At 38.8% G+C, this 25,690-nt stretch overlaps 1 protein-coding gene across 1 annotated transcript in view; it reads left to right on the top strand.

Moving 5' to 3' along the window:
- Syt10 (synaptotagmin 10) overlaps window positions 1–25,690 on the top strand; it is a 58,894-nt gene that overhangs the window by 11,310 nt on the left and 21,894 nt on the right. Inside the window, exons 2-3 of the mRNA XM_038343281.1 lie at window positions 6,103–6,460; window positions 20,238–20,805. Of these exons, the coding sequence (XP_038199209.1) occupies window positions 6,103–6,460; window positions 20,238–20,805 (926 nt within the window). The remainder of the gene's footprint in view (window positions 1–6,102; window positions 6,461–20,237; window positions 20,806–25,690) is intronic.

The following is a 25,690-nucleotide window of genomic DNA, read 5'->3' as shown; positions in this document are numbered from 1 at the left end:
TGAGAGACCACTCCTGGCTTTGGAAGCCATCTCTATCTTATCCCTGAGCCCTTTTGCATTTTCTACTTCCTGTGTACTATAAAGAATTTACATGTGCCAGGTGGTGGTGGCGCATGCCTTTAATCCCAGCACTCGGGAGGCAGAGGCAGGCTGATCTCTGTGAGTTCGAGGCCAGCCTGGACTACAGGGAGAGTTCCGGGACAGGCTCCAAAGCTACAGAGAAACCCTGTCTTGAAAAAATACAAAACAAAAACAAAACAAAAGTGAAAAAAAAAAACTCACACGCTTTCATCAGCATGATGTTCCACGCAGGCATGTGGGACCAAGTGACCATGGACCAAACCTTCTGCAATTGTGATCCAGAAATCTCCCTTCATTTGGAGGTGTTTTTGTCACAGTGAAAACACCGGCAATCATATAATTTCTAATGCATGTTTTCAGTTTAACTCCACATGACCATGCAGTAGAAAAAAGTCACTGAACACAGAAAGGTGAGTAAGTTTGTCCTGGTCTGGAGGACCAAGCGGTGGGAATATTGGTAAAGTGACACTGGTGAGAGGGGCAGCAAGAGTCAACCCAAAGTCCCTCATCCATGTATAAAGCCCTCAAAACTCTGAAACTTGATAAGGGTTTGTGAATGGTACCAATCTGACACTAGTAACTTACCTGACTTGGCATTAATTAAGGCCGTACATTATTATGGTCTATAATAATCCCACTTATGTATATGTGGTTACAGATATTAGTATTGTGCTTGACTTCTGGATAATATCATAGGTAGTATATATACTGATATCTAATATCCAAATAAAAATATTTTCAAATACATTATATTTTAACAATTTGGGTTAAAAGAATGGCAAGACAGGTCAATTCATAATGATAATACTAGTGTCTAGTATGTGTGTATGAGTATGAGAAGGCCGTGGAGTAGAAGAAGCAGAAAGGAACCCATGGGAGTGGCATCATTGGCCTTACTATTATAGGATGAACACAAGGATGCCCCTTGATAAAAACAGGAGGAAAAAATGCATTGAGGCTGCAGGAGGCCTCTAAAAATCACAACCAAGTAACACTGATCAGAATAAAGAGCAGACAGCAAAGCTTGACCCGAAGCCAGAGGCAGAAGCCCAGAGTCACTGTCAGATGTCCAGAAAAGTCTGGGTTCATCAAAAGGGACATGAGACCAAGAGGATGGAGTGAACAAACATCTCAGCTGCTTTCTGCTGTCTTGTTTGTGCTGATAGGATAACCTACCACTATCAGAAGTGTTCTGGTGGTTTGCAGAAGTATTTGATGGCTCCCAAACTGATGTGATATTTTAGAAAGAAAAAAATGGTAGAATAAAAATAGAAAACATCCTCAGGTTTACACAGGGCTGTGAATTAATACTAAATTAGTACTTTGAATGTCGAAGCCTTCTCTCTGGGACAATACCTACTACAGGATGTTCCACTCAAAGGAAAAGGAGAGATATTACCAGTAACCACTGAAATCCCACCTAATCCTGCGGGTCTCCATCTTCTTCGTGCTTGGCTCCAATTTTGTTAGAATAGCTGTTGAGAACTTTAGTTTTAAAGTGTACAGAATAATATAAGGTAAATTCTACCTTATAAACTAAGGTACCATTAATTAAAGTAAATTAAGAAAGACCACAGAGTTGGATCTGTTTTTATGTTACTCCAATAATAACCCAGATTACATAGTTGGTAAATAAAGACTTGCTTCATAGTTCTAAAACTAAGAAGTTTGATATCAAGGGCCTTCGTGCTGGGCCAGAATTCGCAAGTCTAACAATTACCCTTCAGTTACTAGCCACTCTTAGAATGACATCAGTCCATGACTGAACTATGGACTGACCCTTGCGACTATGGCCCTTCTTATTTGGCAGCACTTGGCAGCCCGACTGCTTTTGTGTTAATGTTTCCAAGATAAAAACCTTGGGGAATACTTTGGAAGCCCAACAGACATGTCATCATCTTTATTCATCTTGTAAAACACAGTTAATAGACAGAAAGCAGTTTAATCTCACACATTTTTCTCCTTTCCTCAAGTTATGGTGATAATATATAATACAATGGTAAAAAATAAACTCTAACATGTTAAAGAAAGCCTTCCTTATCAATAGGCTATGAATAGAAAGCATTCGGTAGCTGCTGTAGTAGTACAGAGAAATATCAATGCCTATCACTGCGTGTCAGAGGCATTCTATTATCACAATTAGGCAGTAGTAAGAAAATGGGAAAATGGCCTCCCGTTTCAGTTAAAAAAAATGAAGCTTTGGAAGATTAGTAAAAATTAAGAGACAATATTTCTCTAAAATTGTAGAAATTTATAACCTATATGGCATCTTTCACAAGTGTGGGACTCATTGTCCTTGGAACTATGAAAATACCCAGTAAAACTAAACCTACATGAAATCCATGCCAATAATTCCTTTCTGAGACCTTTGTTTTAGAAAATCGCCACAAATATTCATTCAAGAAGAAAGATATGAAGATGCTCAATGTAGCTGTGTTACACTCCCAAGCTGGGCTTAAGTTACATATCTGTTACGAAGAATTATTATAGAAAATTATATCAACATGAAATTATAATCCATTACTGGGGAAAAAGGCAAATTGAAGAAAGAATTATGTAGCAGATAATTTATATTAAAATATTATTGTGTAATTATAAATATTTAAGATTTATAAGATACTTTTTTGTATAAGTGCCAGACTTACGCATATGTATCCAGTTAGTGTCAGTGATTAATTCAAAAGATTGTGACACAATGTAACGACAACCATGTTTAAAAGAATTTGAAACTACTCAGCTTTGGTGTCCTGAGACTGTCATATAAATATATCCAGAATGAATGGCCTAAAGAACAGGAACTTACTTCTCTATCCAGGCAGCTAGAGTCTGAGGTCAAGGTATTGGCAGGGTTGAGACTGCTGTCCTTGACCAATGTGATGGCTAGATTTATATCAAGTGGTACCAACTATAGTCATCTGAAAGGAGGGAACCTCAACTGAGAAAATGGCTCTACAAGACTGTAGAATCAGCCTGTAGATCATTTCCTTAATTAGTGATCGATGGGGGCACCAAGCCTATGGCAGATGGGGACACCACTGGGATGGTGGTCCTGGGTTGTATAAGAAAGCAGGCTGAGCAACCCATGGAGAGCAAGCCAGTAAGCAGCACTCCTCCATGGCCTCTGCCTCAGCTCCTGCCTCCAGGTTCCTTCTTGCTTAAGTTCCTACCCTGACTTCCTTTGATGGTGAACACTGATAAGGAACAGGTGAGAAAACCCTTTCCTGCCCAACTTGGGGTTTTTTTTGTCATGTTGTTTTGTCACTGCAAGAGAAACTCTGACTAAGACAGCCAGGACGACCATCACTATCCCATGTCTTTATGTGATTTTTCTATCTGGATGTACCTGTGCCCTCACCTCTCCTCCTCTTTAAATGTGTCAGTGGGTAAGGCTGGATCCTATTACTTGATTTTACCAAAATTGCTAAAAGTTGCTTTTCTCAAATAAAGTCATATTTTTGAAGTCATTACATCAAGAGATGAATTTAGAAAGGGATAAAAGACAGACGCCATCAGTTTGTGATATATTCCTAACATTTTTGCTTAAAACAAACAGAGGAAATTGGATTTATATTTGATATTGAGGGTAAACAAATTTGGTAATAGAAAAGTATAAGGTTAATCAAATCTTGAAAAATTGCCTTTTATTGAGAATCTATTTGACATTAAAAATTTAAATAATGCTATAATGCCACATGGCTAGTTTAGGTCACTTTGGAAAGACAGAAATGGGTAATGCGAAGATTAATTTCTGTTTGTTTAGTCTTCATGTTTTCTAACAGTTTCAGAATTATGGAAAAACAACATAGTACAGACTCTCGTCATATCCATGTTCAGTTTCTCCTAATACTTATGCCTTACATTGAAATGGCGCATTTGTTATCATTCATACACTGTTATTGGGAGATTAACTAAAGCCCATACCTTTTTCTTTGGGCTTTCCTTCACCTTTGGCTAACGGCCTTTAACTATTCCAGGACCTTATCCAAGATGATCTACAACATTTGTTGGTTAAGTTGACTTAGGTACTCCTTGACTAAGACATTTTTCCAGAACTTTTGCTGATGACTTTGATGATCTATAGGAGTACTGGTTGGGTGTTTTTAGAATGTCTACTTCTCGGAACTTGTCTAAATTCTTTTTTATCATGATTAACTTGGGCTATTGGAATGAGGCATGAAGGCTACAGAAGTAAAGGACCACTTCCATCATTCCATGCCACAGTGGGATACTGTGACCACAGGTCATCACTGTGGACTTCCATCACCTTCATTGTCAGCAGTACTCTTGAGGGAATATCACTATGAAGGTGTGCAGCCCACACCAAAGAAGCACGGAGCTGTGCTTCCTCCAGTAAAGTAGACTATGTACATAAACTGCTTAGAACTCTTCCAAAGGCAACCTTGCTGCTTTTCTCCACTTACCTGTTTATTCAGCCTCAACCTTTAAACCGTGTTTCTATCATTTTACATGATAAGCATATATTCGTACTATAATTATTTTAATGTGTATATTTTTAAATTCCCGAATAACAATATTTTAACCTATTCACATTGCTATTGCAAAACAGTGTTAACTGGGCGGCATATAAAGAACAGAAATATGTTTCTCAGAGTCTGCAGACTGGGAAGTTCAGGATTAAGTTACGGGCAGATTCAGTAGCTCATGGGAGCCTGTCTTTGTTGTTTTTTTTTTTTTTTTTTTTTACCACTGGAGAATATCTAAGATTGGATAAGTTGTGAAGGTAAGAGATTCGTTTTGACTCATCATCCTGGAGGCAGATAAGTCTACCTCCACCTAGTGAGGGCCTGCTGTCACTTGGGCTCATAACAGACCCTTAAATGATGTAAAGCAAGGAGCATGCTTGCTCTTTTACAAGTCTTCTCCCTAACCTAGTAGTCTAGTCCCCAGAGAGGTAAAACTCCAGTGTCAGAGGGGATGCTCCATCCTTATCACTGCACACCTCTCCCAAGGTCCTGTCTCCCAGCACTAGCATTGAAGAACCTTCTAATCCACACATTTGGAGGAAACACGTTGTATTTGAGCTTTATTCTTGGATCACAGCTGGCAACTACTTTCTGTAGCCCCATATGGTAGAAGGACACAAAAGCTCCCTTGGGCCCATCTTAAAGGGCACTATAATCCCATCCACGAAGGCTCTCCCCTCATGACCTAGTCTCCTCCCCAGAGGCTGTGTCTTCTATGTGTTAGCACCCATTACCATGGTGTTTATATCTGAGAGAACAAGTTGAGGAAAGGAATGGTTTGCTTTGAGTTTCAGTTCCTCATGTTGAGGCAAGAAACAGAATAAGAATGTCAAATCTCACCTGATGTTTTTTTTTTATTTCCTATTTGTTTATTTATGTCTCTAGACAATGAGACAGTGTCATTCCCATTTTAGGTAGTTCATCACCCACCCCCTCCAGTTAGTCCTGTCTGGAAAAGTCCATAGTCATGCCCAGGGGTGTGCTTTATAATCGAAATTCAGGCAGGGTCATTGAAGTTAACCATCACATCCCAATGACATCGCCTGCCTTAGAAATTCAGATTTAAATCTAAGAGTTTTAGGAGAGCACAGACATTCAGATGATCACCCAATTCATTTATTAACGTGGGACTTAAAATTGCATGCATACTAACTTAAAAGTACATACATACAAAGTTATTAGAAAACACTTCCTGAGTTTGAAAGCCTTATTATGTTCTCATAGCATGGTGTTTTTCTTACTTAGAGTATAGAAAGATGGGCCCAGTGCTTAATGCTGTCCTCTGCATAGACAGGGGAAGGAGATCATTCAATGAAAGTGGAAGTAAATAGTTTCTATTATATACAGCTTCGGAGTGTAACTTTCTGGCTTTGTGGCAGAAGGTAAGTTGGCCAAAATCTTGTGGTATGCTTGAGTATGACATGCATATGTAATGTATTTCCTGAATCCAGCTGATATTTTCCCATTTGTATCGCTATTTCTGCTTCTAATTTATAATGCCAATTGATATTTCTCTCGGTTGTGATTTTTTTTCCAGATATTTCAGTCAGCCTTTTAGCAGTTGTCGTAAGCTTCTGCGGCCTAGCCTTGTTGGTTGTCTCCCTTTTCGTCTTCTGGAAGTTGTGCTGGCCATGCTGGAAGAGCAAGCTCGTGGCTCCCAATGTCAGTGCCCTTCCACAGAGCACCTCAAGTGCTCCAACGGAGGTTTTTGAGACTGAAGAGAAAAAAGAAGTAGAAGAAAATGAAAAGCCAGCTCCGAAAGCTATTGAACCTGCAATAAAAATCAGCCACACTTCCCCTGACATCCCAGCGGAAGTTCAGACCGCTCTAAAGGAACATTTGATTAAACATGCTCGTGTGCAAAGACAAACCACTGAGCCTACATCTTCATCCCGGTAAGGAAGGGTCCTGTCATGTTATCCCATGAGTGGTTTCAAAAGAGCAAAGCCACGAGCAGAGAGAGAGAGCAGAAAAGAAACAGGAAGAATCAATAGCAAGAATGAGAGGGAGGAAGGGAGGGAGGGAGGGAGGGAGGGAGGGAGGGAGGGAGGGAGGGAGGGAGGGAGGGAGGGAGGGAGGGAAAGAGAGAGGAAGCGGAGAAACAGGAAAGAAGGAAAAGTAAGTATGTCAGGCAGTCAAGAGACAAAGGGTAGGACACAGAAGGGAATGCAGAGAGAAAATCAAGGGCAAAGTAGCTGAAATGGAGTGGTGTATAACAAGGACTTGATAGTGTTTGATATCTCAGTGAGATGATAACACACTAGTTATTTGACTCTTGCCCTTCAAATGTCATCAGCCCATAGCTGCCACTTGCAAGTTTTCAGTTTAGTTCTGTTAACTAATAAGTAGTGTACAAACAGTCATTGAAAATGCATATTACAGAAGCATGAGTATACAAACCACTCGCAATAAAAACAAACAGAGGGTAGTTTTTAGTCTGCAGTAGTCAGCTCCTAAACTGCAAAATAAAAATGTGTTCTTTATCTGAGCCCATGTAGATGAAACTTTTATAGCAGGTAATTACAGGAGCCTAAATGTCACGGGCATACCATGAAGCACACACTTCTTTCTGAAATGTGTTCCCGAGAGGGGAGTGGGAAACTGTTACCAGTGAGGTAAGGAACTTCAGAACAAAGAAAGCAGGTAGAACTGTCCCTCGGGATAGCCTCCTGTGCTGGTTAAAATTTATAGTCCAGGCAAAGTTGCTAGCTAGTTATTTTGAGAACATTTTTAGCCAGTGCTGTTTATGGTCACTTAAAACTGTTCACATGTGTGAAATGATCCCATATGCCTCCTTGGTTATTATGCTATTATTCCTGAAAAACACGAAGCAATTTTTAAAAGAAGCAGATCCCCCATTTACCAGGGATGTCTTCTGAGACCCCAGTGGGTTCCTGAAAGCACTGAGCTCTATGAATGCTATATTTTCCTGTGTGTACACACCTACAGTAAAGAGGAAGCAACAACAGCGGTTAATAACAAAGTAGAATGGTGATAATTAAAACCGTATGAATCTGGTCCCTTTGTCTCAAAGTACTGTACATATATATATATATATGTGTGTGTGTGTGTGTACATATATATATAGATATATATATATATATTCCACACACACATATGGAATAGCTTTCTTCTTGTTGTGATATGCAATGATATTTCCTCCATGATGCAATAAAAGGAAATAAAGGATGCAGATATTGTGACATAGTATTGAACTTCTACATCAGAGTAACTTGAGTGAATGTGTGGCGGTACATAGATTCATATGTACATAGGTACATAGTGTATCTGGCCAGCAAGATGACATGTTAGTGACTGAGAAACAGGCTGCACAAACTGCATGGATGTGATAGGCAGAAGAGTGAGTTGCATCCCCTGGGACACAAAGCATAGTGAACAATAATTCATCTCAACAGTCAGAACAGTATTCATTCATTCATAAATTCATAAATTTATGAATTGTTTACTTTTGGAATGTTACATTTAGTATTTCCAGCCCTCAGTTGACCACTGATAACCAAGACAACAGTTGACAAAGACCAGAAAACATAAAATAGGATAAGAGGAACTACTGTTCTAACAATTATGAATAAGGGATTAGCATGATGTTCAGAATTAGTCAACTGCAGTTGATAAGTATACACCTCACATAAATAAACTCAGGTGGTGAAGATGATGCAGGTATTCTCTTTGGAGAAGCATAATAAAGGTGAAATTTTATCTCCAAATTGCTATCTTTTGATTATAAAGAGGCCATCTGATCATCCCTAGTAAACGGAGAATGACAGACAGCCTATGTACTGAAAACGCACGTGAAAGCCAAGCTTTAGCCATGGCATAGCCTCTTGCAGTCAATACACATAATTTAACTTGGGTTTTTCAGTAATTATATGCAAAAAAACAGCAATTAGGTCAGAAAACTTTTCCTCACTCCATCTTATAAAACATAAAGATAGTTTGTACACATCTGGTATTCTCTAAGTGATAAGAAACAGTACAAATCAACAATTTGGCCGCAATGTTGCTGTTTGATCTGCTTCTTGAAGTGCCCTTGTCTATATGGGAGGTGGTGGAAGAAGAAAGGAAACCCCTTCCTTGCTTTGCCTTCACTATTCTGCAGAAATTATTAGTAATCATCTCTATTATTTGTGGATTAGCCGAAGCCCAGGGAGATTAAATATTTTGCCTGACATAAGGAAAACTTCCAGGACTAGTAATTCAAATTTATTGAGATGAATGGAACGTTTCAATTTTTAAACATAATCTTGGTTTTATACAAAGAAAATGGAGTTACAAAGTCAGCTAAGACAAGCAATTTGGAGTTGAAAAACATCTTCCTGCTTGTTCCACTTAAACAAAGGTCTGAAATGGGGTGTGGCTCCTGTGAGGGATTAGGGCCAGGATTCCAAATCTGCTTGGCATGGGGATGGCTGCCTTGGAGAAAATTTCATCACTCCTCCTCCTCAACATCCCTCATCTTCATCGATCTCTTCATCATGTTGTACGATCTCTTTATACAAAGCAGAGGAGATTGCAGAGCTCATTACGCCGTCACCCCAGACATGACATGGAGATTACTTTTTAATAAATCAAATTGTCCAGCTCAAATGCCAATTCTGCCTGACATGGCAAAATCAAAGCTGCATGCATATGCATGCACACGTGTCCAAAACAAACTTAGCTTTGATTTTCTTTCATTTCCACATCTTATTAGTTCAGACAAGAGATGATATCATGCTTTCAAAAGTTATCCCTTTCTCTTTTGAAGTATCAGTCTGACAAGTCTAGAAATTAACAGCATTGCTGAACACTGGAAAAATTTCTCATCTCCATTTTCAAATGCTAGAAAGTTTTTCGATTTCTCATCCCCACCTTCAAATCCCTGGATGTTTGGCTCCTCCAGCTGTTGGACAAACTACTCAGCTTCACTTGTGTGTTTCTTTGTCACGAACGTTCTCATATGGCCCTCCTGATTGGCCCCACACTCACACTAAACACAAGTTTACTTCCGGATGAAATAAATGTGCTCTGTCCTCTGTCCACTCCAAGACTCTGAGACTCTCTAAAGAGATTTACATCCTGTGAAGCCGACTTCGGTGTAAGCAGGTTATAAATGTCACCTGTGTGGTGGAGAAGGCGAACTTCAGAGCACAGAGGGAATTTTTCCAACTGAGCCATAAAGAAGTATCACTAAGATGAGAGGCAAATAGGAATCCAGAAATCTCCCGTGGAGACATAAGAGTGCATTGCTGATAGAAACACATGAAGTCATAGAACACAACGTATGGCTAAGAGCGATTTGGTGGCATCACAGTATAAGAGGCCCTTAAATCATGGCTGAGATGTTCAAAGGTTGTCGTTGCCAATATATGTTCAGTAGAAGTCTCTTGTTTCCAGGAGTTACGTTTCGGGATAACTAACTCGACAGCTGTTTATGGGAAAGACTGTAAGGGACGACGTGTCTTTTGAAACTAAGGTAGTCAATTTAAAAAGAACCACGAGTCTTGTATCAGACTTACTTAGGTGATATGTTAGTGACCATCTGTCTTGTCCAAGCTTTCAGAAACTTGAAACTACAAGATTTTATAATCTGACTTTACCTAAATTCTGAATGTTTCTACGTGGATAGCTCTGTGCATTCTCCTGATACATATTCACTTCTATTCTGCTTTTCAGAGTAGAGAATGCGCTGCAGAAACTCTGCATGATGTAATGAATTTCAAAGTCAGTGAATGAATTCCATCTCCTTTTCCTGTCCATCGCAATGGATCGTGCTGGTTTCCATCTAAATTATCTTTTCTTTACTCTAAAATCCTTACTGAAAATACATCTGAGTCTACTTTTATTCCAAGACATATGCTGTTATCTCTGCTATTTAAAATTAAAGTTATAAGCTGGTATAGTGTCTTATTCTTGAGCTCGTAGAACTAAAGGCTAAATTCTCGAGCTACAAAGACGTGTGACCTACTTTTATACCCTCCTATCTTCCAGCACAGTATAGGCAGGTGCACAGCAATTGTCAAAGGGTGTCTTTGATTGATTGATCATTACCTCATTTCAGTTTATTCTGCTAGATATCAGGTGGTAAGGCGGCACTGTGCTCAAATTAGGAGGTTAATGGTGCTGTGTTCACAGATGAGTATAAAAACCAATTTTCTGTTCATTCATTAATGGTGTAAAGATTAAATGAATAGTCATTGGGTTCATCACTGTTCATGGTTTCTAAGGACCCATCGAAATGATGAGAAAACAGGAGAGATCTAATCAAACATGAACAAAAGCAAGGAAATGTGTATAAGATAAATGCTGACTACATGTTCGGATGGAATTAGCTATGACTGATTATAAAACAATTCATAAAATGATCATGTACAATTTTACAAAGAATAATTCAATGTACCTTGTTAAACGGAAAGTGAAAAATTATGTAAAACTGTGAGTACTGTGTAATTTTATTTACTGTAAGGTTTTTTATATAAATTAAATTTCTTTCAAAAGAGAACAAAAAACTGAAATTACTCATTCCAGGTCATTGTAAGGAATAGAAAACAAGATATAATAATAACAAAAGGGAGCATTTGAAAAAGATGTAGCTAGGAGATCAAGAAGCAATTTTTGCCCAGAAGACAGATGAGACTGAGGTCAACCTCTTTGAGCTGAAAGTTCATGAGGCAGGTGGTCATGACTCAGTGCATAATCTGCCTTGTAAGGGGGTGTACTTGCTGTGTGCACCTACTGCTTTTCTCAAATGGGGTGCCTCCTTCAATCAAGGCTGTACCTAACAAAATAACCAGAAAAAAATCTATTTTAGTTTTCTGGTGCTAATAAATAATATTTTTTTCTGTAGAAGCACTAATTTTATGTTGACTGGATGCTTCTTTATAGTTTGTTAAGTCCTAGAACATTTTATGGTATTCGTCACAAGGACACCAGCATAAATCATTTATATAAAGTCATCTGTATGGCCCCATACTGCTTTTAATTGAAAATATAGGAAGATGAATAGTAATTTTTGACATTATGAACACCACAGTCTATTAAAATACTGAAGAATTTGGCAGACAGGAAAGAAAATATGTAATTCCAATAGACCAGGAACTTTGCACTAAAGGGCAGAGAAGGCAGAAAGGTGGCAGATAAGAGGAGGTAAGTTCAGTTGAGGAGTATGACTGTTCTTCAGAACCCAGCTCAGCTCACCCAAGAGCTGGGCTCAGGGTGGTCAAAACAGGTTACTTTATAAGGCAAAGCCTAAACTGGAAAACTGAGTACAAACATTTAAGACCAAAATATTTTCAGCCAGAATACTTTTGAAGGTTCTAGAAACAATATAAAGTGAGTCTAAGATTTGTTATATTAATCATGCTATTGACAATTTTTAAATGATTATTATTTAGTTTTGAGTTTTTAATATAATTGCGTCATTTGCCCCTTCCTCCTGCCAAACCTTCCTATATATCTCCACTTGCTCTCTTTTAAATTCAAGGACTCTTTTTTCGTTAATTATTGTTTTATATGTTGCATATGTATACCTATAAATACCATCTGCTCAGTTTATGTAAAGTTTCATGTTGTCGGGGCTGACTGTTTGTTGTAGAATAAGCAATTGGTGTGCTTTTCCCTGGGAAAGACTATTGCTCTTGGTCTCAACCCTCATTAGCTGTCTGCTCTTTGTGTAGTGCTGAGGCTCTCTGGGCTTCCCTCATCCACAATGGAATGGCTATTGTTATTCTTGTTCAGCTCATGTTTGCACAGTCATGTTAGGGAGACTTTATGGGTGTAGTTTCTGACATTTCTAGGAGACTCAGTCTCACAGCAAACTCCTTGATCTTATTTTTTTTCCTCCGTTCTTCCACAGTGTTCCCTGAGCCTTAGGTGCAGGAGTGATTTATAGATGTACCATTGGCCTCTACATCAATGCATTTTGTTTGGTTGTGATTTTCTATAATGGTCTCCCTCTATTGCAAGGAGAATTCCCTTGATGAGGGCTGAGGGTAAGAACTATTCCTGTCTGTGGGTATAAGGACAAATATTTACAAATTAGTTTAATGATTTTGCAGGCTTACTAATGTAGTTGTAGGATCACTAAGATTTATGATTTCCCTAGTCCTGCATAGCTGGCTAAGTTTTCAGTACCAGGCATGGTTTTCTACTTATTGAGTGGGTCTTAAGTCTTGGATAACTGTTGATCACCTCCAAGGTGGCACGAATACACCTTTAGAGTTATCATGCTATCCATTGTTATGGTTTATAAGCACCATAGCTGGGTAGATCTACCAGTTGCTTCCCTCCTTTGGAAGCTTGCGTGGCAACTTCTGGTACCATAAAAGCTAGTCCCTGGGCTGTGGACTTTCAAGATTTATCCATCTCAAAGTTTCTGGGTCCTGCATCTAAAGCGCATGAATTCTTCATCAATAAGGACTTCCATTGCAGGGGAACAGTCAAAGACAATAACAATAGCCTATAGCATTTAGGGAGTCATTTGAACTACGCTCACTCAAAAGAGGGCTTCTCATGACTGGTGTTGAGGTTTTTCTTAGATAGTCTTTGGTTCTTGGATGGAACATTGTCAGCCAGGGGAGGAAAATTTAATTTAAAGTATGATACACTGACTTACTTACATTTATAAGTATTTTATGTATGTAGTAACTGTATTATTGTTTATAACTTTTTCAGACATCCTTACTCTGTTTTTCCATCCTCAATCTTCTGTATTTATCTCCTTCATCTTCCCTAACTAGAGTTCCACCAATTTTCCCCTTTCTCACTGGTACTCCGGTAGTTCCCCTCCCTGCTGCTCATCCACCCTGGAAACGGTCCCTTTTTATCCTTTTTATTTTCTTGGGTTTTGTAGTTATTCCAGGATGTGAACTCATATCTGAAGATCTGGAGTTGGAAGCCTCAGAAGAACATGTCGTGTTTGTCTTCCTGGGAACTGGGTTAACTCCCTCAATATGATCTTTTCTAGTTCCAATCATCTACCAGCAAATTCCATGGTTTCATTCTCTGTGTAGCTGAGTAATATTTCTTAATGGTCATGTACCACATTTTCATTATCCATTTGTGTGCTGAAGGACATTTAGATTGTTTCAATTTCCTAGGTATTGTGAATAGAAAGAACATCAACAAATAAGAAGGCAAGTATCTGTGGAGGAGACTATCTAATCCTTTATGTATTTGCTAACAAGTAGTGAAAGCTGGCTCATATAGTAGATTTATTTTTAGGTTTTTTTTTTAAGAGAGACATACATAGATGTAATATACATGGGAAGTAGAAAGAGACAAGATCTCCTAAGTAAATTAGAAGCAAGGGATCATGGGAGAGGCTAGAAGGGGTGGGGAGAAGAAAGGGGGGAACAGAGAAAAATATATAGCTCAATAAAAAACAATTAAAAAATAGAGCTGAGACAATAATGGCTCATATAATTTTTAAAAAAGAATAATCAAACCTATCATGCAAAACTAAATGCAAAGGGACTGCTTCCATTTGTGTGGTGGAAATGATCTGGATACAGACAAATGAAATCTAGTGGCTTCCAGAGCCTGGAGCAGCTTCCAATCCCCCAACAGTGAATGAGGGTCATTTTCATCCCCCCACCCCAACCCCCTCATCTCCTCCAGTATCTGTTGTCATGGTTTGTTGATCTTTGTCATTCTGACTGGGATAAAATTAATCTCAAAGTTGTTTTGATTTTCATTTCCTTAATTGGTAAGGAAGATAAACTTGCTATATATTTCTTAGTTGGTTTTTTTCCTCTTTTGAGAACTTTCTGTTCCGGTACCAGGCCTGTTTTCTGAATGAGTCATTTGTTTTAGGGCTTTTTTTTCTTAGCTCTTTGTGTATTCTGGATATTAATACTCTGCCAGATGTGTAACTAATGAAGTTTTTCTCTCATTTGGTGTACTTCCTCTTTACCTGGTTGATTTTATTTTAGCTATGCAGAAACTTTTTAGTTTTATGAAGTCCCACGTGTTAATTTTTGGCCTTACTTCTTAGGCAAGTGGAGTCCTCTTCATAATGTCCTTTCCTGTGCCAGTATCATATAGGGCACTGTCTCTGTTTCCTTCCAGCAGTTTCAATGTTTCAGGTTTGACAGTTAAATCTTTGATCCATTTGTGGCTAGTTCTTGTGCAAGTTGATAGCTATGGGTCTGATTTCATTCTTCTACATGTCAACATCCAGTTTCCTAGAACCGTTTGTTGAAGATGCTTTCTTTCCTTCATCTTATGTTTTCAGGTTCTTTGTCAAATATTAAGTGGCTGAGGTTGTCTGTACTCATGTTTGGGTTTTCAGTTCTGTTCCGTTGGTCTATGTGTCTGTTGTTGTACCAGTAACATGGTGTTTTTTTACTATGGTCCTGTAATACATTATTTGTGTCTTTTGATGGGGAAATTGAGACCATTTATATTTAAAATTATTATTGAAGTGTATGTGAGTTAATTGCAATCATCATATTTTTGATTTTTGGCGTTACTGCTTGTATTCTCAGTGGTACTTCATGCTTTAGTAATTATGGCTTTGTATTTATTTACTTGGTTTCTGTGATGCTCATTCCTGTTTTTAGCCTGAAATATTGCTTTCTGTATTATCTTTAGGCTTGGCTTGTTGTATATAGCTTTTGTACTGTTAATATCATAGAAAGTTTTTCTTTCTCTTTAACTATGAAGAGTAATTTTGCTGGATATATTAATCAAGTGTGGCTATCATGGTCTTTCGGGTCTTAGAATGCCTTGCTCAAGGCTCTTCCTGTGTTCAAAGTTTTCATTGAGAAATCATCTGTTATTCCATGAGTTTTCCTTTCTACACGATTTCCATTTTTTTCTCTTTGCAGCTTTCAATACACATTTCTCTTGTTCTGTATACTTAGTGTTTTAACTATGGTAGGCCACAAGGATTTTTTTCTGGTCTTGTCTAATCGTTATTTTATGTGTTTCTTCTATCTGTATGTGCATGTTTTCTTCTTAATTTGGGGAAGATTTCTTGTATGATTTTATTGATGGTATGTTCTATGACATTGACTTCAGTTGTTTCTCCCTCATCTATGCCTATAATTCAATGGAATATTCCTTGCTGATTCAGCATAGATCTTCTGCTTTGCCTATGAGTCCTGATAGTCTGTCTTCTGCTTGACCCATTATACTTGTAAGACTTTCTGTCCTTTGAGTTTTGTAATTCTATTTATTCCTATAAAATTTGAGTTTTGTTTTGATTTAATTGTGATTATCCCCTGGTTCTTCATTCTTGGGATAAGAAAATATGTAACTTGCGTTTTTTTATTTTATAGGAGCCCACCATTGAGAGATTTTGGATGTTTTAAAGAGATTGAACTTTTAAGATGTTTGAATTGTTAAAGACTGTGGAACTTCCAATGTTATTTATGCTTTCTTTATCTTGTATTGCTAGTGTTAATATGAGATCTCGATGTTGAACAAGAAAAGAATATTTCCCATTGAATAGGGATGTCTCTGTGTACCAGGTTTCATGGAGTCAACTATTGTGGGGTTTTTGTTGTTGTTTGTTTATTTGTTCATTTTTGTTGACTTGGCACAAATTAGAGTTATCTGGGAAGAAGAACCCCTATCTTTCAAATGCCTCCATCCAGACTACCAATAGCAAATCTGTAAGGAATATTTTTCTTGATTAATGTTTGATGTGGAAGGGTCCAGGCTTTTGGGGTGGTGCAGCTCCTGGAATAGTGGTACTGGCTTGTATAAGAAAGTCAACTGAACAAGTCATAAGAAGCAAGACAATAAGCAGCGCTTCTCAATGGCTTCTGCTTCCATTCTTGCCTCCAGGTTCCTGCTTTGAATTTCTGCCCTGGATTCCATCAGTAATAGACTGTTCCTGAGAAGTTCAAGATGAAACAAACCCTTTCCTCTCCATGTTGGTTTTTGGTTGCGGTATTTTACCACAGCAGTGGAAACTCTCCCTAAGACAACGATACCTTTAATCTTACACTAGATCTTCCCTTGTTGCTGAGTTTTATTCTCCTTCATAAGATTTTAAAATGCTCCTCTCTGACTCAGCATCGCCACTTCTCTTTAGCGGGTGATAGTTCTTCAATTCCAGAAGAGCATGGAAAGTAGGAAACATTGATCAGAAGTATTACTCAAGCTGGAGCTGTGGAATAGTTTCCAGTTAACGGTAAAACAGACTCTAACTATTCTGCATGATAGTGACTAAGATATAAGTCGTCACTGTAGGGGAGTTGACCGTTGAACTTAGAGATCAAACTTAGGGAAGAAACAGGTGTAGGGTGGCAGTCAGAATAAGTGTTCAAAGGGATACGTAACCAGGAGACTAAAATTTCAGGGGGAATGCCTTGAGTAGCAAGACGCAGCTGATAACAGTGGGTTACCATGCTTAGCTAACAAATCAGTGAGGTCTTTTATTTCCGAACTGCATAAATGTGGTAGTGGGGAACAAGAGCTGTGGAGTATTCCAGACCAAGATGCCGTGGAGTAAGGGATGTCGAGAAAGCATCAGCAACCATATGAGAAGACTAGGGCGGGTTTCTCACAAACAAGAAAGTGTACAAACCATTCCTACCCTCAGTGTTTTCTGCAGTTAGCCTTTCTATATAAGACACCCTAATCCCAGCACTCGGGAGGCAGAGGCAGGCGGATCTCTGTGAGTTCGAGGCCAGCCTGGTCTACAAGAGCTAGTTCCTGGCCAGGCTCAAAAAAAAAAAAAAAAAGACACCCGAGGACCAGCTGCAGTCCCTCACAGTCCAGTGCTTCTCCCAGAGAGCCTGCGTGGGCCTCTGGAAGTTGGAAGGGTCAGAGGTGCAGTGGTTCACATTTTCATTGTTTGAACATTTGCTACTCACTGTCATTCCAAAAGAGCAAAGGGGGAAGAGGGAGCAGCCGTGCGCTGTCAATGGCGATGGTTCAGCACCGTAGCAAGGAGCGCTTTTCTTAGCCTACTAGCTGAAGTGACACGGAGTGTGTGCCATTTACCCTGTAATTAGGACACTGCTACTTGGACAGAAGGGATGCTACAGTTTTCACTCCACTGAAAGGAGCCCTGTAGAAGTGAGTCCCATTAGTAGCTTTACAGCCATGCACACCACGCTCAGAGGCACGAAGAAGAAAATTTCTTAGTTTTGAGAGGACAGAGGATTAAATTATTATCTTTGAAAGTCTTTGGAATTATGAAATAAGCTTCTCACATTCCATAATTACCTCCTTTCAGGTTCTGTTCATACAAACCAAAATTGCTGGACAAGTGAAAGCGATTTTAATAGAAACATTGTTGTTTAATGAACCTTCTCAAGAAGCTAAGGGCTGCCCCATTACATAGTGATTAACACCCGAGACTTTGTTTGCAAATTGGATTGTAGTGGGCCACTTCCATGGTTCATAACAACAATGGAGCCTATGGGAACGTTTTTCCTGCTGTTTCATAAATTCTCTCTGGCCTTACTCTGAATATAATCCAGGCTTCTGATCTTTGATTTTGTGATAAGTTTAGGGTCCATATTCACTACATGGAGTGTCTAATGAATTATAATGGGATAGGTCTAAGGAGACAGATTGCTTCAAGGTTTACAGTCAAGTCTTAGTAAAGACTTTCATGTATATGTTTATATGTGCTCAATTACAGAAACTGAAGTACTGAGTTTTAAATTAACAATACTTTTAATTAATAGCTAATTTTTTATCTGACCTAAGATTTCTAGTTTCTTTGTACGAAAATAACTTTTCCTCAAAAAACCAAAAGTAATAATAATAATTTTTAACTTATGGTCAAATTTTAATGTGGTCATTATTATTATATAATAGCAAATTGTTACATATTTATATTACTGTTGTCAATAGATATTGAATATATAGACATATTACAAAGTATACTTTAATAATATACTTAATAGAATTTTTTACATCATGGAATCATTATACTTTGTCTTACAAATTCATCATCCTTTAGCCATTTTAGTTTTAGATAGCTATTTAAAGAAATGAGGAAAAAACTGTAAAATTATACTTTAAGTTATTTCAACCAAGTAAGCTTTGAAATTTAGTATATTTAGTATGTTACATATAATGTTTAACCAAAACAGTTGTATCAAGCATATATGAGTATTTTTAAGTATTTTTATGGTTGCTTAACACAACACATTATTTAGTATAATTAGTGATTATAAGAGAGGAAATTGCTGTGGCAGCAAAAAGGAGAAAATAATGAATTTGCTTGAGTTTGGGGGAGAGTCGTTAGGACATCTGTTCTGAAATCCTAGAGATTTAGAGACATGGGGGGAGAATCTTATGTAGCAGGGACTTATCTGAGGAACTATCTGACTCAAACAAGAATTATAGTCCAAACCTGTAATTTTTTTGCTAGATAGATTGAAGAGAGAAAAGAACAAAGACCTGAAATGAAGCCTGTGGGAGGCTCGTGGACTAGCATGGCTCACGCTAGATGGAAATCACAGAGCGTGTCTAAGGAAATGGATCTCAATCCCAGTTATACAGACATGACACTCATGAGAGTAGGATATTTAATAGCTGGAATTTTTATTTAAGTTTTAAACCATCTTTTCTCACCAGGTGATGGTGGTACACATCTTTAATCCCAACACTCAGGAGGCAGAGGCAGGCAGATCTCTGTGAGTTCGAGGCCAGCCTAGTCTACAGAACAATAAACAACAATGAAACAAACAAACAAAAAAACTTTTCTAATTTTACTTACCAATCCCAGTTCCCCATCCCTCCCCTCCTCTGGCTCCCCCTACCTTTCCCTTCACCCCACCCCCCTCCACTCCTTAAAGGTGGTAAAGCTTTCCATGGGAAGTCAACAAAGTCCAGCACATTGCTTTGAGGCAGGACCACCACCCCCACCCCCCGCCCCATATCTAGGCTGAGCAAAGTATCCCTCCAAAGACAATGGGCTCCAAAAAGCCAGTTCAAGCACTAGGGAAAAATTCTGGTCCACCTGCCAGTGACCCCACAGTCTGCCCCAGTCACACGTCTGTCACCCACATTCAGAGGGACTAGTTTGGAATTTTTTAAGACTTGTTTTTACATCATTAAAATTGTTCCCTCTTATTTGTCCTTAAAGTTTTGAGGCCCACTCCAAGTTAAACAAGGGACATACACTCACTTGGGTTGTCACAACTCTATTGATTTTAAAAACTAGTATTCAACTAGTTATCTTAAATATGAAAAACAATTGATATGTAAGAATATGTTTTTATAGAATTTTATTTTAGTAGCGGAGTTACTAAAACATAAAATTCAAATATCCAGATGTAAAGAAGAAGACCAAGTGAACAGCTGTCTTCAGTCTGGCTGTGAGCAGTGGGTGAAGACATATAATGTTTGTGGAGTAGAAGGCCATTGAGAATCCTGTTTCTTCACAATGGTGTTTAATGGGGTGTTTATGAGTGAAAAAAAGCACAACCTTTTCTAAAATGCGCAACTGTGTGTTTCAACTGTCTATCACATTTTAGACTTTTTTTTTGGACTGCTGTCACTCTGGCTTTTCACATCAACCCTTTGCATCGCGAGAGGGTGGGACAGTGTTGACACAGACATAGGTTAAATAATCCTGCACATGGACAGTAGCATTCCTTCCTGATCCTGGCTGGTGGGGAGGGTGTGTATGGCACTTCGTACCTACCATCAGAAGTGACTAACCAAAGCGATTGTGTGTGTGTGTCTGTATGTTTACAGCCACAATTCCTTCAGGAGACACCTACCAAGGCAAATGAACGTCTCCAGTGTTGACTTTAGCATGGGCGTCGAACCTGTTTTACAAAGAGGAGAGACGAGGACCAGCATTGGGAGGATCAAACCAGAGCTCTACAAGCAGAAATCGGTTGACTCCGAGGGCAACAGAAAAGACGATGTCAAAACCTGTGGGAAACTTAACTTCACGCTCCAGTATGATTATGAAAACGAACTCCTAGTCGTTAATATTGTCAAAGCTTTAGAGCTCCCAGCTAAAGATTTTACAGGCACTTCTGATCCTTACGTGAAGATCTATCTTCTGCCAGACAGGAAAAAGAAATTTCAGACGCGCGTCCACAGGAAGACGCTAAACCCCCTGTTTGATGAGATATTTCAGTTTCCAGTGGCCTATGATCAGCTAAGCAACCGGAAACTACACTTTAGCATATATGATTTTGACAGATTTTCCAGGCACGACATGATTGGGGAAGTGATTCTTGATAACTTATTTGAAGTCTCTGATCTCTCCAGGGAAGCCACGGTGTGGAAAGATATCCACTGTGCTACCACGGTAAGCAATAAATCCGCCAACTTCTCTTTGGCTTCTGGTGATATTTAAGACCAGTTGTTGCCCGTGTTATTAGATTAAACTCAAAAAAAAGCTGTAAAGCGTAAACCCCAGGTTCCTGCAAAGGGGCTGTTTGATTACATAGCAATATAACTTGGGTACCTAATACAGCATAGGAAACATTTGCAGGTGTAAAGGCAAGGCAGCTTTTATACATGACTCCAAACTGAAAGACTTTTCTATTACAAAATACTTAAGTGTAACCTGTTCCATATACCAGTTTCTCCATGAGTGATGCTGGAGTTCATTATTTGAAGTGATTTAGTTTCACAGGTAAAACCTGGGAGGTACACTGATGCAAGATGGCTTAACCTCAAACAGTCCATGACTTTAGAAGCTTCCATGGAATGCACGTGGTTACAGTACATGGGATGCTAAAGAATCAAGAGATAATTCTCCATACTAAAATTATTTTTTGTGATATGTATTTTTCAATTGCAAAATGGTATCAACTACAGTATTGAGATCTTTAAAAGCAGCAACAACAATAGAAATAAAGTAATCAACAATGCTACCAATTAGGTAAATGTTTTGGGTATTATATTCCTGTTTCTGCTCTGAATACATTAAAATAATTGTGATTACACAGAGTTTTTATTTTCGCACTGATTTTGTTCCATGCTAATTTGTTTCAGTACATGATCTTTATCATTGAAAATTTTAAACTGTGTGTGTGTGTCTGTGTGTGTGTGTACAGTGTATGTGTGGTTACACTTACCATTGCACACACTTACAGAAGACAGAGGACCAGTCTGTGGGGTTAGTCCCTTTCTACATTTCCATGGGTTTCCACAGGTGGAATTCAGATTTCCAGGCTCTCACTGCAAGTGCTTTGACCTGCTGAACAATATTGTTGGCCACATAATGCATGATATCTAAATATGCTATCCATTTATGTAACCATTTTCTTGTTACACCCTCCAACGAAGCATCGATTTTGTTTCTAAAAAGTGTGTTTTTCCAGCTCACTTTTATAACTCCATGTGTCTGACAGAATTACAGATGAGGAATTGGAAAATTGCTCTCAGGTTAGATTATTAACTTGTTTTGATTCACTAATTCTCAAGTTGGACCATTTTTTTTGCCGTCAGATTGTCTTCATACACTTATCGCTTTTTCTTAACATTCATTTTCTAACTCAGCATTGCCCAAGTATTATGTAAAAAGAGTCGACCTTGATTTGAAAAGTAAAAAGGTAAAAGGAATATCTTGTTCCTGGGGCCAGTCATTCGGAGTTCTGAATGCTCCCGCTGACCTTCCAATTGAATATAAATAAATACATTTTATCATCTACTATTAAATTTCTTTGAGTACCCGAGTTTTCTTAAATGGATTTTCTTATTTCCGAGGCTGCATTCTTCATTTTACCTTCAGCTGTACTAGATCTGTCAGGACCAGAATGATGCTATTTTTTTTTAAATTTTGCTATTAATGAATTTTCTCCTAAACTCTGAGAGATGGTATATTCACCGATACGATTTTCAAGATGATCAAATTTCAATTTCCTCTTAAGTATAAATATGCGGTGAAAGGGTTAGTGACTTGGCTGTTCGCCTCATTGCTCAACGGGTGGACCAGTGGGCAATACTCCAGGCAGGGGCTGCAGGTTAGCAAAAACTCTTCCCTCCTGCTAATTTGTATAAGCCATGGAAATTGGAACTCATCCTGACAGCAGAGAAAATTGAAGCGGAGATAAAGTTCAATTGACTGGGCGCTTGCTTTCTAAGCACGATGCCCGAAATTGCATTTCCAGCATCTTATAACTGTGTGTGGTGGCACACACCTGTCATCCCAGCGCTGAGAAATGAAGGCCGGGGGATGGCGAGTTCAAGGTCATCCTTCCCTACTTAGAGATTAGAGACCCTGCCTCACGAAACAGGAAAACAACCAAACAACATCAGAACCCAGAAAAATCCAAGTTCATAAGATGCTTCAGAGGAGAGGCCATCTAGACTACGGCTAGCGTTGTTGATGTCATTTAAACTGTGTTCGATGAGGTTGCCCTGGAAATGCTTCCTGCACGGCCTGGCCCTTGTCCATCCTCCCATCCCAGAGCCTCTGTGGATGTTTTCACTGCTGCAGTCCACCCTACTTTTCCTAGGAGTATTTATCACCCTCCCTTGGAAATGAGATACATTGGAAAGAATCAGGTAGTATTTTTTTAAATCATTGTTCTATTATTTAAAACCCCCCAAATCCCTAAGATGCTTTAAGATGATAAAACCTGTGTTTTAATTCTGTGTTGTCCCCTAATTAATTGTGTGACATTTTGAAAAGTCAAGATACATTTTCAGAATCACCTTGGGAGACAGCATTTATCTTGATCACTAGTGTCCCCATGACTAGCCAAGTGGCTGGTGTTTGGGAGTGTTCTCACTAAATGTGAGCATGATGGATGAACAAATCTTTAAAGATTGATAGGGTATTTGATACACTTGAAATCAGAACTTGGGAAATGTGAGAGAAAAACAAGAAATTCATAATTATGATAATAATAATAAGTCAAACTATTAGGGACCTGTGTGTGTCATGATATGAAGTCTGGACTTTGTATTTTAAGATCTCTGTAAGACCACAGCAGATCTGTTTGACAGTTTTTAGCAGAATCAGGTATTACTGGAGCTGTTGAAGCCTGCGACTGGATAGCCCCAGGAAGCCATATCAGGCCAGTTATTCTTAGTAAACCAACTAAGCAAACAGGTAGTAGTAAAAAGCAGTAAAAGCAGATTCAGGATGGCCACGCTGGGGAAAGGGATAAAAAAAGATTCAGTGACATCACCCTCCCCACCCTTTGCCAAGTCCGTCTTCTGACACGAGGGTAGATTGTAAACAGAAGGAAGAGAGAGAATCATAGCTAAGCAGTCTTGGTTCTGCTCAACATTGACCCAATCTGTCTTCCCTGACAGGCAATCTTAACAGTTGTTGATAACAACATCTCCTTTCACTACACAAGGTCCCTCTCTCTGGAAGGCACCAGGATTCGGGCTTTCCCTTTGCCAAACGTCCAGATTGTTAGTACGCAGGACACCAGGTCTCTTTAGAATGTCCTTATTTCTTCCAGGCATCCTAATTATACAAGAACAATGTAAATAACACTGAACATCCATTAACCTTTATGACTTTCCTCACTAATCTCCACTTAAATGAACTTAGATGCTGACTGGTTTTAGAATTATTGCCTCCCTCATCAGACATATTTTGCAGCAATTGAAGTTTTGTGATCACTTTTTCTTCTCTCAGATTTGAGCTATTAAATCCAATGATCCTTTGTGGGCTTTTCTGGCTCTCCACCAGCTATAGCAAAGAAGCCTGAAACTGTTATTCTGACATTTTATTATTTTAATAAATTTATTTTATAGGTGTGGGTTTTTTGCCTGAATGTGTGTCTATGCACTGTGTGTGTGTGTGTGTGTGTGTGTGTGTGTGTGTGTGTGTCTATGCACTGTGTGTGGGGGGGGGCTGGTATGGAGAGTCAGAATAGGGTGTGAAATCTTTTGAGACTGGAGTTACAGGTGCTTGTGGGCTACTGTGTGGATGCTGGGTATTGAACCCTGGTGCTCTGGAAGAGCAACCACGTCTCTTACCTACTGAGCCATAGCTCCAGCCCCAGGTTCAGACATTCTTGAACATGCTCCAACTAGATATCCTCCATGGGCCTTATTTTTACTAGTCCTAGTAGTTATAAACACTGAGTTGGAAGACAAATTATTTCACCTCATTGAACACTTTCATTTTAAACCAAGAACAGAGGCCAAGTAAGGGTGGGTTGATTGCTCAAGATTAAATTCCATGAGGTGTGTCAAGAAAAACATAATAAGAATTTTATAGTTCTTTGAACCCTGTACACCGTTCTGATTTTCACTATAAATACATTTCCTTGGAGGTGGACAAAGGGCTAGTAATTTGATGAAGGAGCTCACTTGATCTACTTAGTAGCACATCTTGCTTTTAGCAGTAGACTACAGAAAAAAAACCATCTGTTTTCTTACCCTCAAGGAAATGTGGAAGGCAGGCTACATTTAGGGTGCTAAGTTGATGTGATGACTTCTGTAACCATAGCAACCAGTGGCTTTCTGAAGTTTTTTTTTCAATACGTCTTCATTAGTGTACTTCCCAATATATCCTTGAATTCAGAGGAGACTTTTCCTCAGCCAACACCCCCATCCCTAGTTCACTTAATTCCCCTCTTCTCTCTCTTCTCCTAACCTAGGTCACAAAAGATAAAGATGGATTGCAAATAATATTGCTGTCGTTATTGTGTTCTATGTATATGCTTACATAAAGTGCTTACTCGGCCTTGTAAGGAAAAAGTTATTCCCATTTTACTTGCAACTAAACCCAGTTTAAGAAGGTCAAGTTTTTAGCTTTATGGTTGGGAATTAATACATGGAAGATATACAGTTTTTGTTGGTGTCTGTGTGCATATCCATACATGTGTGCAGATGGATATGCATATGTGTTAGCATGCATGTAAAGGTGTGTTCCTCAATCATTCTTTATCATAGTTTCGAGATATTATCACTCACTGGAGCTAGAGCTCAACAGTTTGGCAAGACCATCTGACCAGTGAGCTCGAGATGCCTATGTCTTTGCTTCCCTAAAACTGAGGTTTCAAGGTGTGTACTACCCCACCAAGCTTCTGCATGGGTGTTTTAGGTGCTGGGGATTGAAAACGGGTCCTCTTTCTTGGATGGCAGGCACTATTGTGATTGGCCCATCTCATTAGTCCTGAAGATGTACAGTTTCATCTCCATCATTTCTGACTAAGAACCCGAATTCTTTCCACTTTGCCAAACTCCTGTTTTTCTGGTCCACTAATATCTGGTTT

This window comes from Arvicola amphibius, chromosome 9 (genome assembly GCF_903992535.2).
Source record: "Arvicola amphibius chromosome 9, mArvAmp1.2, whole genome shotgun sequence".
Taxonomy (NCBI): Eukaryota; Metazoa; Chordata; class Mammalia; order Rodentia; family Cricetidae; genus Arvicola; species Arvicola amphibius.
The sequence above is the reverse complement of the archived record's forward strand: the minus strand, read 5'-3'. Positions and strand labels throughout refer to the sequence as shown.